This window comes from Danio rerio, chromosome 25 (assembly GCF_049306965.1).
Source record: "Danio rerio strain Tuebingen ecotype United States chromosome 25, GRCz12tu, whole genome shotgun sequence".
Taxonomy (NCBI): Eukaryota; Metazoa; Chordata; class Actinopteri; order Cypriniformes; family Danionidae; genus Danio; species Danio rerio.
This window is the reverse complement of record NC_133200.1, coordinates 24,184,840-24,203,150: the sequence shown is the minus strand read 5'-3', so window position 1 is coordinate 24,203,150 and position 18,311 is coordinate 24,184,840. Positions and strand designations below refer to the sequence as shown.

At 39.1% G+C, this 18,311-nt stretch overlaps 1 protein-coding gene across 3 annotated transcripts in view; it reads left to right on the top strand.

Annotated features, from left to right (window-relative positions):
* Positions 1-18,019, top strand: part of dusp8a (dual specificity phosphatase 8a) — a 73,331-nt gene extending 55,312 nt beyond the window's left edge. Inside the window, exons 1-5 of one of the 3 annotated variants that reach the window (XM_005170680.6) lie at positions 9,027-9,315; positions 14,434-14,600; positions 14,674-14,833; positions 14,977-15,100; positions 15,370-18,019. In XM_005170680.6, the coding sequence (XP_005170737.1) occupies positions 9,198-9,315; positions 14,434-14,600; positions 14,674-14,833; positions 14,977-15,100; positions 15,370-16,438 (1,638 nt within the window). In that variant the 5' untranslated portion in view covers positions 9,027-9,197 and the 3' untranslated portion in view covers positions 16,439-18,019. 3 annotated transcript variants of the gene reach the window in all.
* The last annotated feature ends 292 nt before the right edge of the window (positions 18,020-18,311 follow it).

Genomic DNA, 18,311 nt, shown 5'->3' with positions numbered 1-18,311 from the left:
AAATAGCGCATTTGTCACTCTGTGTGTCTTTATAAAGCAAGTCAGCAGGTGGGTCTAACAAAGGATGTTGGTGATTCAGTAATGTGAAAGATAGAGCAGTTCATGAGATGAGTAAGGACATACTTTTTGGATTGAAACTTGATAGACCTAAAATACTTATTATGGGTTTCAGGTGACCCACATAGAAATATTATATGTATGTAGCAATATATGTAAATTACATTAAAGACATACAGGTTCGTATTTGGATTTCACATATATAAAATACACGCAACAAATATTTTGAAAAATTGCAAAAATGGCCATTTTATATATATATATATATATATATATATATATATATATATATATATATATATATATATATATATATATATATATATATATATATATATATATATATTAGGGATGTGCGGAGCAGCCGGTATTTGTATTTGTTGAGGGGGAAAAGTATTTGTATTTGTATTCGAGTAAAATTCAAAATGGCGCAGAAATATATATTTTTTCTATTACACTTCTAATTTACGTTATAGTGAAAGTATTGTTTAATTATACCCATTATATAAATTATAGATATGCAATATTGGTTGTTGTTTTTGAACATGTGATAAGAAATGTCATTGAAAAGAAAATAACATAGAAGCCATTATCTCATCCATGGTTAAACCAACAACTAATAAAATACCATTGTGAATATTATGAACCCCACCACCACCGTTCTTGTTTAAGGACACTGAATAGACAGAATAAAAACAAATAATACTTCAAAAAACTGTTCTTCTTCTGAAAGAACTTTTTTCCAATGGACAGAATTCCAAAAACTAAAATTAACTAAACAAATCTAAATAAAACCCTGCCTGGGAGATCTGGCAGAACAAAAGTATTCTATATAATACTAAAAGATGCAGCCTTGCTATTATCATCTGCCAGCCACAAAAAAGACACAAAGTTTGTTTGTTTGTTTATTTAGAGATATCTGCAAATATTTTTTAATGGAAGTCAATGGAGGAATATGACTAGTCAGTCATAATATATTTGCAGATATTTCCAATCTGAATTATAATTATGACAAGTCAAAATATAATTAGAGATATCTCTAAATATATTTATGGATAGTCTGAACAAGGTTTAAATGCTAAAACGGCTTGCCATACGCACAGTAGCACAGTGGAGATTTCTCTAGTTATATCCTTTCAGTCGTTTGTTATGCAGTGACATGCAGTCAAATATTTCGCCAAACAGTCCTTAGGGATACGGTGACACGCAGTCAGATATTTTACCGGACAGATCCGCCACTTTTGGCGCGCATAAACAATCATAAAGCTCTCGTGCTGCAGGAATGAGGAGGTCTGCTGAAGGCGCACAGCTGACGTGCAGTGAGAGGTTTGCGTCTTTAATAAACTACGGCAGTTTGCGATCACTGAACAGTAAGAATGATTAATAAATCCATATGAAACAACCCCTTAAAAGTCACGTCTCGCTTTCAGTTTCGGGCTTTGGCGCGTTTTGCACTGAGCGTGTGTCTTTCTCTCTCTCTCTCTCTCTCTCTCTCTCTCTCTCTCTCTCTCTCTCACTCACTCACTCACTCACTCACTCACGCGGGCATGCACTGTGGTCTCATGAGGAAACGCTGGTTTTTGATAGTGTTTTTCTTGCTCCCGAATACAAATAATTTTTCAAGTATTTGTTAGAATCAAGTATTCGTAAAAACACGCTATTCGTGCCTTTCCGAATACCGTATTCGGGTTCGGCTCCACCCTTATTATATATATATATATATATATATATATATATATATATATATATACATACACACACACAAACACACACACACACACACACACGCACACATTTGGAACTACACTCACTGGCCACTTTATTAGGTACACCCAACTAGTACCGAGTTGGACTTCTTTTTGCCTTCAGAATTGCCTTAATCCTTCATGGCATAGATAAAACAAGTTACTGAAAAAATCCTCAGAGATTTTCATTAATACTGACATGAGAGCATCACACAGTTGCTGCAAATTTGTCAGCTGCACATCCATTATGCGAATCTCTCATTCCACCACATCTCAAATGTGCACTATTAAATTGAGATCTGGTGACGGTGGAGGCCATTTAAGTAAAGTGACCTCATTGTCATGTTCAAGAAAACAGTCTAAGATGATTCGTGCTATATGACGTGGCACGTTATCTAGCTGGAAGTAGCCATCAGAAGATGGGTACACTGTGGTCATAAAGCTGAGATTTTCTGCTGCTGTAGCCCATCCGCCTCAAGGTTGGACATGTTGTGCGTTCAGAGATGCTCTTCTGCATACCTCGGTTGTACCGAGTGGTTATTTGAGTTACTGTTGCCTCAGCCTGAACTAGTCTGGCCATTCTCCTCTGACCTCTGGTATCATCAAAGCATTTGCACCCATACAACTGCCGCTCACTGGATATTTTTTTCTTTTTCAGAGCATTCTCTGTAAACCCTAGACATGGTTGTGTGTGAAAATCCCAGTAGATCAACATCTTCTGAAATACTCAGACCAGCCCATCTGGCATTAACAACCATGCCATGTTCAAAGCCACTTAAATCACCTTTCTTCCCCATTCTGATGCTGCAGCAGATCATCTTGACCATGTCTACATGCCTAAATGCACTGAGTTTGTGCCATGTAAATTGCTGATTAGAAATTTGCATTAATGAGCAGTTGGATAGGTGTACCTAACAAAGTGGCCGGTTTATTTGATTAAAAAAAATCACTGCCATTTTTGTAATATTTAAAAATGATATGATATTTAGTTTAGGGATGCAACGATTAACTGATTTCACTATTAACCGTGCTTTAATTAATCGTAAAGACTTCTAAACACAGCATTTCCCTTGCACGGAATGAAAATGCTGCAATTAAACAAAGTTATGCCAACTGTGCACTAGTTCTGAGTTTATACACTGAGGCTAATACACACGCATACTGGATTAACTATAGCTGAGACACCTAGCAGCAGTGGGCAGTTAACATATTGCATCTTTTTCGCACACAATTTTGCTATTTCCAATGGATGTGCGCGGCTTGTGCTCACATATAGGGAGCGACACACTCACGTCTTCCAGGCACACTCAGTTGAAAACCTCTCACGCTGCTGCGGCTTTCAGTGCATTGTAAACCAAAGATGTATACGACAAATTTTTATATAAACAATTAAAATGATTATGTATGTATGAACACAGATGATAACAAACAAATACGATTTATTTTAAATAAATTAATTTATTAATAAATATTTTTATTGTTCTGTCATTTATTTTAGTGTCAAATTACCTATATTAAAAGTCACTTATTTTAAAGTCCAAAGAGAGAAATTAACTATTGTTTGTTTTTATTATTTTATTATTATTTTGTGCTTTATTAGTTGGTTACTGAGCAGAAATAAATACCACTTTAATATATAAGGAGTTCATGTGATATTTTTTTTTCTAAAATAGTAGTGTTTTGAAATGAATGAATGCATAATAATTGTAATAACCATGATTATTCCTCAGACTATTACCTTACAACCAAAACCTATAATCATTGCATCCCTAATTCAATGTATATATGTGAAATTAAAACATGATCTCCTATATGGCATTTGCAGATATTTTCATGTACAGTATATTCGTTCATTTCAGTGTATTTGCTTTGTTTCAGTGATGGTAAAATGATATACCCACGCATGCGTAGCAAGTAACGTCTGAGTGCACGTGTAGTGTTTCTTTTTTCCATGACTTCATCATGACTTCACTTATGGCTTGTATACATAAGACATCTAGAAGCTTAATCATGCGCTGAGAGTTCTGGTTCCTCTGCCCCATATCATGAGCTTAAATGAGAGATGCCCCATTGGGATCCATTTATGTGATATGTATGTCAAACTCCAGCAAAATTTCACGCTGGTTTATCACAGACAGGGGGGATTTAGACACACTTAGACTGATGCACACATGTGAGTGTTGAGTGATTGGAGCTGGCGTTGCGCTCAACTGGAGGCTACCTCACACCTCAGGCATGACAGCTGGGGCCCTGTAAGCATTACATCATAGACTGATGTATCCGCATATCGCATGTCACTGGTGCTCCGACAACAAGCGCTATCAGCTCTAGCCCTCGCCTACTCTATACTCCATTGCTTTTGCACATATCCTTTGTTAAAGCCTTAAAGCATAGATTTTGTACATTGCATCAACACTCTATAAGCCACACATACAGTAATGTGATGTTCCTTTGTGTCACCTGATAAATAATCCTGCACTCTTATGATACATCTGCTCCCAACTAAACGTTTACAAGAGTCAAACTCACCCATAGAGAAGTTGCTCTTGAAACATGCTCAAAAGACTGCAGTTTCAAAGTTGTGAGTGATGCAGTTAAACCAGAATTAGTTAGCGCAAACCAGCCTGGACCTTACTTGGTCTTCTCAAGAGTTAAAGCTTTAAGTGTTTCACAAAAATCCAGCAGTGTTCTTAAGAACAGACACTGCAAATCTTTCCTGCAGAGCTATCACTGCGACTAGCATTTTGAGCATTTTTGTAGGCTGACGTCCTATTTTATTTACAAACCTAAAGTCTAACTCGTTTATCTATGTTCATTCATTCATTCATTCATTCAGCAAGTTTTTACACAGCGAATGCCCTTCCAGCCGCAACCCATCTCTGGGAAACGTCTATCTATGTGTTGAATAAATAAAGGAGTTAAGACTTTAAAAAATACTCCACATTTTTTGAAAATAGGCTAATTTTACAACTTTCCAAAAGATAAACTGATGTGTTTTACCATTTTTGCATTCCTTAAACAGCCCCTATTATGGGTTTTTAAAAATGACCTTCCAAGTAGTGTGTAACACAGCTCTAAGTAAAGAGAAATATCCAGCTAAGGCTTAAATCTGAAAGTGGACAGTTTTTAAATCTATTGATTTATTTATAAAAGAGTCAACTCGTAGTGCTTTAAATGAATCGTCTTGATAATGAGTCTTAAGCCGCTTCGGCTTGATCGGGACTCAATCCCCGCCCATTTGTTGCACGCGCAGACCTGGGAAAATTGAAACCTGCAGCCCCGCCCACAAACACTGTAGCAGATCCCGGTTGAATCAAGTCATGAAGACGCTGTGCTCAGCTGGATATTATTGGAAGTGTGAGGGGAAAGTTAGTGTTATTTTTTTCTACCCAAATATGAAACAGTGAAGAGTCAGTGGTTGAGGTTTATTTTTGCAAAAATGCCTCAGTGTTATCGTCCCAGCCTTGTGCTGTGTCAATGGGGGATTCGTCTGCCGTTTGTTAAAGGAAGGATCAGAAAAGACTATTGATGTGTGGGACTTTGTCAGAGCTTGACAAGAACTTTACAGTACACAGTTCATAGACCAGTTTCTTCCTCCATTTTACAAGTGTAAGTGTGATTAAAATGGTTGCCTCCTTGTTTTCTTTAGCTTGCAAATTATGTATTTAATTGTGTTTTGTTACTTGTAAATGATTGCTCTGTATCAGGTTAACTCTTTATATTCTCATATCGTGTCTAAACGTTGAAAACGCAATGCGTTCTGCTTTGTTTACGGATTTAAATGCGTTTGGGAGCTCGCGATCCACTGCTGTTTGTCATTGCTATTGCCACTGTCAGCTGTTCCTACACACGTGCAGCGGGCAAGGTTCAAAATAGTTTAACTTTTGCGACTGTGTGGAGTACTACTGAATTGGTGTCATGGTTAAGAATAGAGCAATATGCTGGTGTTTTACTGCACTGCTTTAATGCACTTCTGCATTGGGCTCACACACATACCTGCCAATATTTGTCCTTGAAAATTCTCGAGACTGGGGAGTGTTAGGTTCGGGGTTGAAGTGTCTAATTAACACTGTTGAGAACTTGGTACTGTGTACTGTGATGTAAGTAACTATGAACTGTCTTTCGGGTCACTACTGTGATCGGATTATATACCAATGCAGGCGACCCGGGTTTCACAGACCATACCAAAATGCTGAGGACCGCAGAGGGGTTTAAATTACGTGAGTTTTCCAGGATAAATAACAAAACAGGAGGGTGGCGGGAGACGGGTCTGAAATACAGGAGACTCCAGGGGAAAACAGAAGTGTTGGCAGGTATGCTCTCACATACACTCTGACTACTTCAATATTGTTGATAAGCCACGGTGGGCATTTCCCTCTGTCTCACGCTGAACGCTTTCAACCAATCGCAACATACTTTAATCGGTCCAATCGGTGCAGATTAGCTTCGCGCTAAGGAGGGGCTTGGGAGCAAATAAATCACTTACCGAATTATATAGGAGTCGCTGGGGTAATTAGGTAAAAATAAATGCATATTATAAGACAATGAAAGTGTTTTTCAACCGTGCATGCATATCGCCCTGTTGGAGACCCTTAAAACCAAAATATGATAATTTTTATTGTATAATAGGAGGTCTTTAAGGCAGTGGTTTGCAAAGTGGGGGTTGGGGGACAATGACAGGGGGTCTCTTGGTGACTATTAGAATTAGCATATTTTATCCATAACCCACAGAAGATAAAAATAATAGTTAATATTTACATTAAAAACAACCCATCAGCCTTTTAATTATTATTTTTTCATATGATTGGTGTGTTTACATTAGATTAACAACACAGCAATAGTGTCAGATGCAGCAGATTGATTTTATAGCACCAGGTTAAACTTTCTGACACCTTTACGGTAATCAAATACAATAAAAATGAATACAGGCCACAACTGAACATTGAGGATGATCTCTGAGTGGCAGTCTCCAAAATTAAACCAAGAATAGACTTGTGCTCAAAACGTCTCTTTAGGTGTGGTTAATATTAAATTAAACAATAAATAAATGACTATAACAATTATATGATTGTTAGACTGTTGCACTTTTTTTTGTTGTCAGTATGCTCGTGTTTATATAGGCCTATTGTCTTGTGTGCTACGTTTGTATATTTATAGCCACCTCCAAGAAATGTGTGGGTCGCAAGTAACTGGCATGGTTATTTTGGGGGTTGTAGGCTGAAATTTGGGATCCCCTGTGTAAGGTGTTCCATGGGTATGATGGGAGCACTTTAAGCTTAGCTTAGCATAGAACAATTTTCCTATTTAAGGCTTGACACATCTGTAGTTACATCATCTATTAAAACCAACTGAAAAAAGGCCAATATGGGTAAGATCTATGCTTCCATTCTGGCATAGTAATCATAGCTTGGCATAAAAAACAAACAAACAACCAAACATCAGGATGAGAGTATATTTCCTAGCATATTGTCTTTGAAAAATAGCAACTTTTCTTTTCCTGTCAGTCTCGGCACACAAGGTATCAACAGAAGAGCTTTAAATAGAAAAAAATATAACTTTTATAATTTTTTTTTGAGGGAGAGGCTAATGGTCTAATCTGATATAATGATCTATGCTAAGCTAAGCTAAAATGGCTCTAAATTGATTCAGATCAACTGAATTGGTTCGAAAATGGTTAAAATCAACTGTTTAACTTTAAAAAGAGCATATTTTCTGAAATAAATTGAGTGTTGCTTTAATTTTGTAAATAAAACTAGATATTTTACATTTATTAGACACTTCTAGTGCTTCCTGCACATACATTGTGTTTTTTCTAGCATATCAGCATGGAGACAGTAAGTTTTCATTTCTTGGCACACAATGTATTAACAGAAAAGCTTTAAATAGGAACACTGCAAAAAATGCTTTTCTTACTTAGATTTTTTTCTTGTTTCTAGTCCAAATATCTACAAATTCTTAAAACAAGCAGCATTTTCTAGACAAGCAAAACATATTGTCTTGTTTTTAGAAATAATATCCCAAAATGAAGTGAATTTTTCCTCAAATCAAGCAAAATAATCTGCCAATGGAGTAAGCAAAATAATCTTGTTTTTCAATTTGTGATAAGATTATTTTGCTTACCACATTGGCAGATTATTTAGCTTGATTAAGGGAAAAATTCACTTCATTTTGGCATATTATTTCTTAAAACAAGCCAATATGTTTTGCTAGTCTAGAAAATGTTTCTTGATTTAAGAACTTTTAGATATTTGGCCTCGAAACAAGACAAAAATCTAAGTAAGAAAAGCATTTTTTGTAGTGAAAAATATAGCTTGAAACATTTTTGAGCGAAATGCTAATGGTCTAATCTGATTCAATGATCTATTCTTTGCTAAGCTAAAATGGCTCCAAATCGTTTCAGATCAACTGAATCAATTCAAACATAGTTTAACTCAAAAAAAGTTGAGTGTTCCTTGAAGTTTTTAAATAAAACCACATATTTTACATTTATTAGACTCTTCTAGTGCTTTCTGCACATACATTCATGTACATACATATCCTGCTATACTAATTGCACTGCAGAGACATTTAAATGCAGGATTTTTACTGATTTACAATGTTTCCAAGTACTGGGTTGTTTGCTTCGCAAAACATATGCCAGAAGAGTTGGTGGTTCATTCCGCTGCAGCGATTTATGATAAATCCGAGACTAAGCCGAAGGGAAATGAATGAATGAAGGATTTACAATGCACCGCAATGTAAAGCATTTAACATTATAGCATTGTATTAAATTTAGCATATTGTAATAAATTTACTGTTGGTAGTGTGATCACGCTGAAACATGCATCTCTCTGTACATGTATAAAGTGCACGCTTGCAGTCTGGTTCATGCTTAAAGTCGTCGAGAGGGTGTTATATTTTTTCATTTTCAGAAAAACATTGAGTGGGCCCCTAAGGTGGCTGCATATTTGCTCGGTGAGTAAGGAATGTGGTTGCATGCCTTACTCATGAGCCAGATTCAGCTCATACACAGTAAGAGCGAGCGAGCGAGAGAGATTGGGGGGAGACAGAGTGAAAGTAAGCGAAAGAGGAGAGAGACAGGGCAGACTGTGCTCACGGCAAATGAGCTCATTCACTCTAAGGTCATAGAGAGAGAGAGAGAGAGAGAGAGAGAGAGAGAGAGAGAGAAGGCGGGGAAAGACTTGAATGGAGGCTGTACAACAATAGCGAGCTCCACTTTCAGTTGTTGCCACACAGAATGAGATCGAGGAAGGATCCGTGGCACTCCTGAGGAAAGACCACACACTTCTTCTGCTCTGAGTGGGGGACATAGCTAGGATCGTACTTTTCGTGGCATTCAGTGGACATAATTTTTTTTTTTTGGACTGCGGTTTGGTGCTTTCTGAGTTGGTGCAGATGCCCATAGACGTGGTCATATCGTCTCCGGAAAACTGCTTCTGGCCGGGGCTTCAGCAAACAGACATGAGGCTCAAAATCAGAGTCCGCAAGATGAGGAAAGAGCGCAAGCTTAGAGGTGTGTAACGTCTGTTGACACCTGGTCAACGGTGCTTTCCCCATTTGAGCCTGTCAAACATACTGATTGTGATCTAGTTTTATTTTAATTCTTGAGATCGTTGTAGCTATCTAGTAGAGTAACATTTGTGCTTCTTTAATAGTCTCTAAAAGCAGTTGTAGTTAAATGGGCATGTGTGGGAGTGTTTTATTTTAGTACATTCACTGCAGCTGATTTGTTTGTGTTCATAGTTTGGAGCTTATGGTGCATTATTGAGCGCACATAAGGTGTATATGTGACCCTGGTATGCAAAACCACCAGTTTTATGTTGCACAATTTTTATTTTATGTAAAAAATCATTCAAATATTACGTAAAGATCATCTTCCATGAAGACATTTTTACTGTAAATTTATCAAAACTTTCAGGTTTGGTAATTTGCATTGCGCAGAACTCAATATGCACAACTTTCGTGCATAGTAATTCGATTTTTAAAAACCCTCAGAGATTCCAGATATTCAAATACTGTAGCTGTATCTCTGCCAAATATTGTTCAATCGGCTTTCAGATGATATCAACATCTCAATTTCTAAAAGTTGGCACTTATGACTGTGGTTTTTGTGTTCCATGGTCACATATTTGAGTTTGATATATCACGTATGCTTTGTACTGATGTCATCAAGTACAAGTTAAACAGTTGGACTTTGCTAAGCAGTTGACTTTTATTGCAGTGACGTCTGTGTTTCCGTAACGGCTTTAAAGCAGAAATGTAATAATTGTAAAAGCGCCAACAGTTAATGATTGGGAGATACAGAGTCCCGGGGTTTAACACTTCTAATCTGTCAAGCATGACACAAAGCGCCGGGAGTGATGAGGTAGCCACCAACCCCCTGCTGTTTTTTGTGTTCCTCATTGTGCAGCATGCATGTGTGCAATGATGTCATTGGGCCTTTATTGAGATGCTAATAAGTGAGTGCGTGTGCGTGGAGATGGGGACAGATGGGGTCTGCTTCTCAATGGCGTCATGTCTTCTGCATCTAGAGACGTGCGTGCGTGTGTGTGTGTGTGCGTGTGTTAATGTGCATTAGTTTCATTCAGGGGCCCATCAATGCCACTAGATGTAGAGGCCCTGAATGGAAGCCTGTGTGAGAGTGGCTATAGAGTTCAGATGAAAAACTGAGGGGCTCCTAAAGATGGAGGTCAGGTGCCAGAGGACAATGAACTAATATCAGAGGCTGTAGTTAATGAACTGTGTTATTAAACACCATCATGTCTCCATAGATCCAAAATAAAACTCATTGTTTGCACAGTAGGGGAGGATAGAATTGCAGATGCATTAAACATTCAGGTAACTATCATCAAACAATTAAAGATAAACACTTCCATGATGAAACGGTTTCTCTAAAAGAGTTTAGAGGTACGTCAGACAAAGCTGGATGGCGAATGGAGGTTATGTAAGCTTTGGACAAACAGACAGAGAAAAAAGGAAGTGTGCAAGTGGCACATTGCCTTTTCATCCAGCATGAGGTTGACCCTGGCACACTTCTCTTGCGCAAATGCATGTATAGTGGTTTTAAGAAACGTCACTATTGACCTCTTACGCAACTATTTTTGCTTAAAGGCCACCTATTTTACCCCCTTTTCAAGATCAAGTCTTTTTTGTCTCCAGAGTGTGTCTGTAAAGTTTCAGCTCAAAATACCCATCAAATGATTTATTATACCTTAAATTTGAGCTGTTTTTGTTGACTCTGCCTTTAATGGAAATGAGCTGGTTCTCCCCCTCCCTCAATCCCTCAGAGTCAAAGAGATCGCTCACTATTGCTGTGGTGGGTGTAGCTTCTCCTGCTGCGTCTCACACATAAGCAGCACAGTGACATACAAGAATGAAGCAGATCTTTCTTACTACAGAAAGAACTTTCCCAATGGTTATTTGATGTATTTGTTATGGAATTAATTCAAGCCTTCCCGCAATACACGTTAGGATACACGTCAATATACACTGGTGTATGGACATTTATTATGTTAAACCTGATTTAACGCCCACAAACCGGGAGTAAAGTGTCTTATTTTGTAATTGTACTGACATTATGCGGCTGTGGTGAAGAATTATAAAGTGATATGACAAGCATGCACTGTTTTAAAAAGGTTTTAAACTGGACCGGGAGGGGCAAGTCGTAGTACTCACTCTGCTCCCATAAGCTCTGCGCTGGTTGGGAAAATTTCAAATCGAACCAAAGCAATTGATTACAAATGGCTTAAGGTTGGCAATTAATATTCGGGACGTTGCAACCTGCAGAACCTATTAAGTTTTATAAAGATAAATAAATAAATAAGAAGTTTTAAACTCATTCTAGAGGTGCTGATGATCACAGAGTGCTGAACAGATCTTTTAATCCCAGTTGCTTTGTGCACGTCCTGTCTTGTGGATATGATTATAAGCGTTACTATGAAGACATGTTAATATGCTGCTGTCAATCAATTCGGTGGGTGGGGAAACCACACTCCTACATCACATTGCGGTGGGCCTCAAAATGGGAGAGATTTCGATCCTATTTTAACATCAGGAAATAAAAAAAATTAGATTTATTGTGTTTCTATCACTCCAATATGACTGAGTTCTGTCAAAACAACTTACAAAATATGATTTTCATCTCTTTAAGTCAGACATGGATGTGAATTGTGCTAAATTGTGCTTAGTGAATGTGTATGTATATAACTGTATTTTAACCGTGTGATTATTGCAGGAGTAAAACCGGTCATTCGCTTATTTAACTTCATCTAGACAGATACGGAAGCTCATGGTTTCCTTGTAATCCTAACTGTCACCACCACCGCCCTGTTAGAAATGATAGCTGATGACCTCACTTAAGTATTTCCTCTCTTGGCTTTTCAACAATGTGGTGCTGTACGTTTTCCTGTTAGTGCTGCTGTGGTCTAGAAACATTCTTTTTCCTTTTTTTTTTTCGAGGAAGCTATATAAAGGATCCCTGTAGGTCTTCGAAGCCGTTTTCCAGACCGTTCCAAAGGGGGAGCCTGTTCACTTGTTTTTTGAGCTGTGGTCTTGCTTTTACAGATCTCCGATAGCCTTTGAAATCCCTGACCTTTGAGTTCAAGGAAGAGGGATGGGAGGTCATCATTGTTTCCCTCTTTTGGCACAAGTAGTACATTTGGGAGATCGGAGATAGGAAGCCACACACTAGGGAAAATTTGAAGCTTTACCATGGATGGTTGACAAAATGCCCAACCCCAGTTATGTCACTTGACTCATAAAGACGGTTAAATTTTCAGAAGAGGGGAGTAGACATCCAGGATACGGGGTTTGTATCATTGTGTTAGAATTAGGCATGAGTCGGTATAAGATTCTGAAAGTATGATAACCTCAGACAAATATATCACGGTTTCATAGTATTGCTGCTCCAAAATAAGTTATTTTTAAATGTCTGGGTAAAAACCAAAAATCTTTTTGCTCTTTTAACACAATTTATGTTATTTTAGAAACTGGTTATTGTCCCATGCATAGTTAGAATCTATATGTATTTGTGGTTTTTGAGGGGGGAAGGGTGCATTTGAACCAGTATGGGGGGTTGTCGAACATTTGGTTGGCAATCATTCATCTACCACTGGTTTGAAGGGTGTATGGCGGAGGCACCAGGGGCCTGTTGGTTCTGCTTGAGTGACATGCAAATCACCTCTCGGTCTTCTATGCTGAGAGATGATGTCATCGTACTTGCCATTGCCATTAATAGCAGGAAACAGACAGGTTGTCGCTTACGCTCTTAAAGCGATAGTTTACCTAAAACTGAAAATTATGTCATCCTTCACATGTTCCAAATCTGTTTGAGTTACTTCCTTGTGTTGACCTCAAACGAAGATATTTGTTGAATGCTGGAGACCACAGACTTCCAGAGTTGTTATTTTTCTTGCTTTGGAAGTCAGCGATGAGAATATCTTCTTTTTGTTTAACAGAAGAAATAAACTCATAAAGGTTTGGAACCACTTGAGGGTGAGTGAACAGTGAGCAAATTTTCATTTTTGTTGTAGTTGCTCAGTTGGTGATTTGCACATCAGTAAGCTGGACAGATGTTCCTTAATGTCAGTTGGCGCAAAGCAGGTTAAGTAAAGGGTTAGGTTCACAGCATGATGTCATGTGATAACGTTTGACATGGCGTACGCTTTTCTTTGTTCTAAATGTTATCATCTCACTTTTTATTTGCCATGACTCACTTTATTGACTTGTTCGTTACAACTCCTCCCTCCCATCGAGTTCTGTTCAACACAGTCACTTTTGTTTGGACTATTGCACTGTTTCCTGGCTGGGATGAAATGATTTCATGGCTCCCTGGTTGACTGCTGTGTATGCACGCTCCCAGGGTTACCATGTCCCAGATTCTCATGAAGCTCATCTGAGATTAAGGTCTAAACCCATCTGCTGGGGCTCACACTTTCTGGCAGCAGTGCACAGCTCGATGAAGTCTTTTCTTACTTGCTCTGTAAGTTAAATCCACTTGTCCATCTTTCCCTGTTACACAAATACATTCCAGGTTTTGCTTATAGATACATTTGTAATAGCATTCTATAAGTTTATACTTCTTTGCATTGATATGTGGGTATTTTGTTGTCCAGTCAGCCAAGAACTGTGAATCAAGGGCTTGGTCTGCACCTGTGACCACCCTCATTCTCAAAGCCTGACGCAATTGTTCAGTTGAGGATATTAGGTCATTCAGGAAAAAGAGCTCAGGCAGACAAATGCCAAAACTGGAGCCACCCGCCTCTTAAAGAGACAGGATTCTTTTATAGGCCAAACGGTCTTTGCTCTCTTGACTGTTGCGTTTATACATGCACTGACCTAGATTGGCATAACCGTTTTCAGAACATCTGAATACTTTCTTGATTGGTTTTTGACAAATGACATATGACATCAAGATGTTTTTTTTTTGTTAGCATGAAAGGTTTTGACTTGAAATAGTTCTCCTATTATTGTAGTGTCTTTGTTTAGTTGTTTGAGCGTTGTCGAGTTACATAACATCTGTTTCAACAGTGATGATGTTACCAGCCGCAGAATTCTTCACAGTCTCTTATTCTTGTCTTAAAACTCTTTTTGTTGCTAATGTGTTCCTTCTTTTCTTTCTGTGTTTCTTTAGGTGGTTTTGCAGCATTCTCATCATGTTTCCCAGGCCTTTGTGAAGGCAAGCCGGTGGCCACTCTGCCTATGAGCTTGTCTCAGCCGTGTTTGCCTGTGGCAAATGTTGGTCCCACACGAATCCTGCCCCATCTCTACCTGGGATCACAAAAAGATGTGCTTAACAAGGTACGACTGCTCATTACTGACATCTTAGAATGTTAGAGTTCATATTTTATATCTTAATTCTTTGCTCCCTCAGGATCTGATGGCTCAAAACGGCATCACATATGTGTTAAATGCAAGCAACACCTGCCCAAAACCAGAGTTTATCTCCGAAAGCCATTTCATGCGCATTCCCGTCAATGACAACTACTGTGAAAAACTCCTGCCATGGCTCGACAAAACAAATGAGTTCATTGGTAAGAAAATGCTTGCTTCAGTACCTTAAATGTTGATTATATTTTCCCTTTGCTACTTTCTCTTTTTTTGGCTTGTCAACAGAAGAGGTATTTGAGTGTCCTGCATGTTTTGTTTACTCACATGTTTTCTTTCTTCCTTTCAGACAAAGCCAAGGTTTCCAACTGTCGAGTCATTGTCCATTGTTTAGCTGGCATCTCCAGGTCGGCCACCATCGCCATTGCTTATATTATGAAGACAATGGGCTTGTCATCAGATGACGCTTATAGGTAAACTCACTCAGACACCCTGCAGCTTAGATTGCACAGTCTTAGAAAGATATTTTCTGTAGCTGTAATTTTATATCTATTTCCTGCAACATGGAAAATGGATCACATAGAAACTTGCAAACAATACCTGCTGTAGGTTTCCTAAAACGTATCTTTATTCACGGCCTATACATCCTCACATGATGCCTCTTTGTGTTGAATATGTTGTCCTATGCACATGTGTGGATTTTGCCTCAGGGTAATCATTCTTACTCTTCTTGTGTTTCCAGGTTTGTAAAGGACCGCAGACCTTCAATATCACCCAACTTCAATTTCCTGGGACAGCTGCTGGAGTTTGAGAAAGGTCTGAGGTTGCTGAAGGCTCTTTCCTCAGGTCAGGAGAAGTTGGAGCAGTTGAAGGAATTTTCAGAACCTAGAAGCGAATCTTCCAGTGATCCCGAAAAGGGGCGCTTGGAGGCTGAGAAGGATGGCACAGAATTAGATGGCAAGCTGCCTTCTCCAACCTCCCTCCAGCAGGGCTTTAATGGCTTGAATCTGTCGGCAGAACGTATTCTAGATACCAACCGGCTCAAACGCTCCTTCTCACTCGACATCAAATCGGTCTATGAGCCCAACCACTGTCCGCGCCTTGCACCTGCACACACCGAGGATGTCCCCAAACTCTGCAAACTTGATAGTCCGGAGGCCAGAGAAGTCAATGGTATATGTCAGCACTCACCTGTTTCCATCAGCCCTGGGTTAGCTGAATCTCCAAGCATCTTTCCTGAAAGCAGCTCCAGGCCTCGTTCGCGAAGGAAAAGCAAGCACAATGGTAGCAGTGCTGGAAGTTCTCCCGTGCACTCGCACAGTCTAAACCTTGGACGCACACTCTCTGCACAAAAAAGTTCCAGTCTTAATGACAATCTGAAGCCCTCCCTGCTGCTTAGCCTGCCCACCGTGGGTTCCGGTCCCATGTGGACCAAGCATAGAGACACCGTACAGGCCACAACCCCTGTTACACCAACAGATGAAGCCCCTTGGTTCTACGGCTCAGAATCAATGAATGGTAACGGAGGTGGAGGAGGGATGGTACACTTTCCTGCACTAGGCTGTAGCAGTCTCCCCGGACCGTGTGAGTCTGTGCGTCTGCGGGAAAAGGTTGGGGAACCACGGGACTCAAGGGGCAGTTGGCATGAGGATGCTCCCACTTCCAGTGCTGCTGATAAGCAGTTCAAACGGCGCAGCTGTCAAATGGAGTTCGAAGACGGGATATCAGAGACACGTTCAAGAGAAGAACTGGGAAAGATTAGTAAACAGTCCAGCTTCTCTGGGAGCATGGAAATCATAGAAGTATCCTGACATCACCTGCACAGTCTCTGGGGACTTTACACACTGGCAGATAGGCACCACTTATGAGCAAAGATGACTAAGAGTTGACCTGGAGATGCTCTTGTGTGGAACATTTTCATTTTAGTCATAGGCTTGTTGTTAATGACTGGTTCTCAAAAATGAGACTTTTTTTTTGTTTTTGGCTGGTCTTTTTAAACCGGTGGACCCGGACACAGATTGACTTTGCTTTTTTTCTATTTTTAAGCCATAGCCAACCCCAAGATGACAACAAGCTGGGACTCCAATTGCAGAAAGAAATCTTGTTTCCCGACTTTAGAAACAGATCCCCAATCCCTCATAAAAGCTTTACCAGCCTTTTGGTCTATTGAGATTTGAGCATGGCTGTTACGCTCACACTTGTTTCTTTTATTATGCCGCCCCTGGACTCAGTGAAGTTACACCGCCACAGCACGAGGAGTCAGCACAGACTGAGCATTGGTGGTACATTTACTAGCTGAATGAAGGCCTCTTTGTGCACCCTGCTCCTGCATCCTAGCATTCTCGGAATCCTGGAGGAGGACCCAGGCATGTCATGAAGGAAATGCATTGTGGGCGTTTTCCCATAATGTTCTCTGTCAATCTATTGTTACCCAGATTTCAGGGTCTCGTCCTTCCCCTCCTGTGCCCAAGTGGTGATGCTCGAACTCTTGTGCAACCCACGTTTCTGTCACTGAGCATGCTTCAAAGCTGCTGTGTTCCTTACAAACGAAAACTACACGAACTCTACACAGTGATTTCAATGGACAATTTTTTTGTCATTTTCTTAGTTACAGTTTTAATTTATTCTACTGGTTCATTCTGGTAATGAGAAATAATATAAAGATTGTGGAGTTTTTATTTTTCCTCTTTTTTCAGTGTTGATCTCACTTTTTCAGTGACATTTATAAAAATACATTCGCAAGGCCGATACGCAACTACAAGCAATATGTGTTTTTACATACCTTTCTCTTTGTCCTCCTTTTTGTTTCTAAGGGAGTGCCGTAATTACCAGGAATTATCTGATGTTTAAATGCACTTTCTGTTGCTTTAAGAGGGACGTTTTTATTAAAAGGGTACCACAACGCTTTACAAACAAAAAAAATCTTGTGTAACCATTGATGTCCTGCGGTGTGTCACAAACTAAAGCATTTCTTACCGCTTTTGTTTGTCTCTCCAGCCTGCTGGCTTGAATTATTAAAGACTTTAATCCAGCATGAACAAGTTCTAGAGTAATCTAGAAGAATATGTATGATACCCCAGCATCGTAAATTTGATTTTCAAGAATTCGAGTTTTGTATTAACAAGCACACAAGACAAAATGAAGGGAAAAAAAATTGACAGGGACTCTTGAAGGGGTTTGTCTGTGTCCCCCATTTGTTCTGCATATTTATGACATTATTTATTGTTTGTTTGGGTCTGATTGTTGGAGGATGTTTGGATGGATGTTGTGAATGATTGGTAGACTGACCCTTTGCTCATGTAGAGTGACATTTTGGAGAGGAGATAAGCCCCTAATATTCCATATGAAAAAAATTCAATAAATTAAACACAACTAGATGTGTTTCAAACATGGCTAATGGCCCTACATATGTCTGTTGATCATCTATGTTTACTTGGTATCTAAGGCTACTTTTACAAGACTATGACGTAGCAAAAAATGGAAAGGTTTTCCCCTTGCATTTAAAATAAGTTTCATATTTACATGACAACGTTTTCAAAATGATCCATGTTTACCCATCTCCAAAAAACTGCCAAAGATGCTGGATTACATATGCCAGGCCAGTATTTATTGATGTTACACTCAGTGCCGAGACTTCAGAGTGTGTGTCGAGAAATCTTCTAAAACTTTTAGGAGAAGCGCATG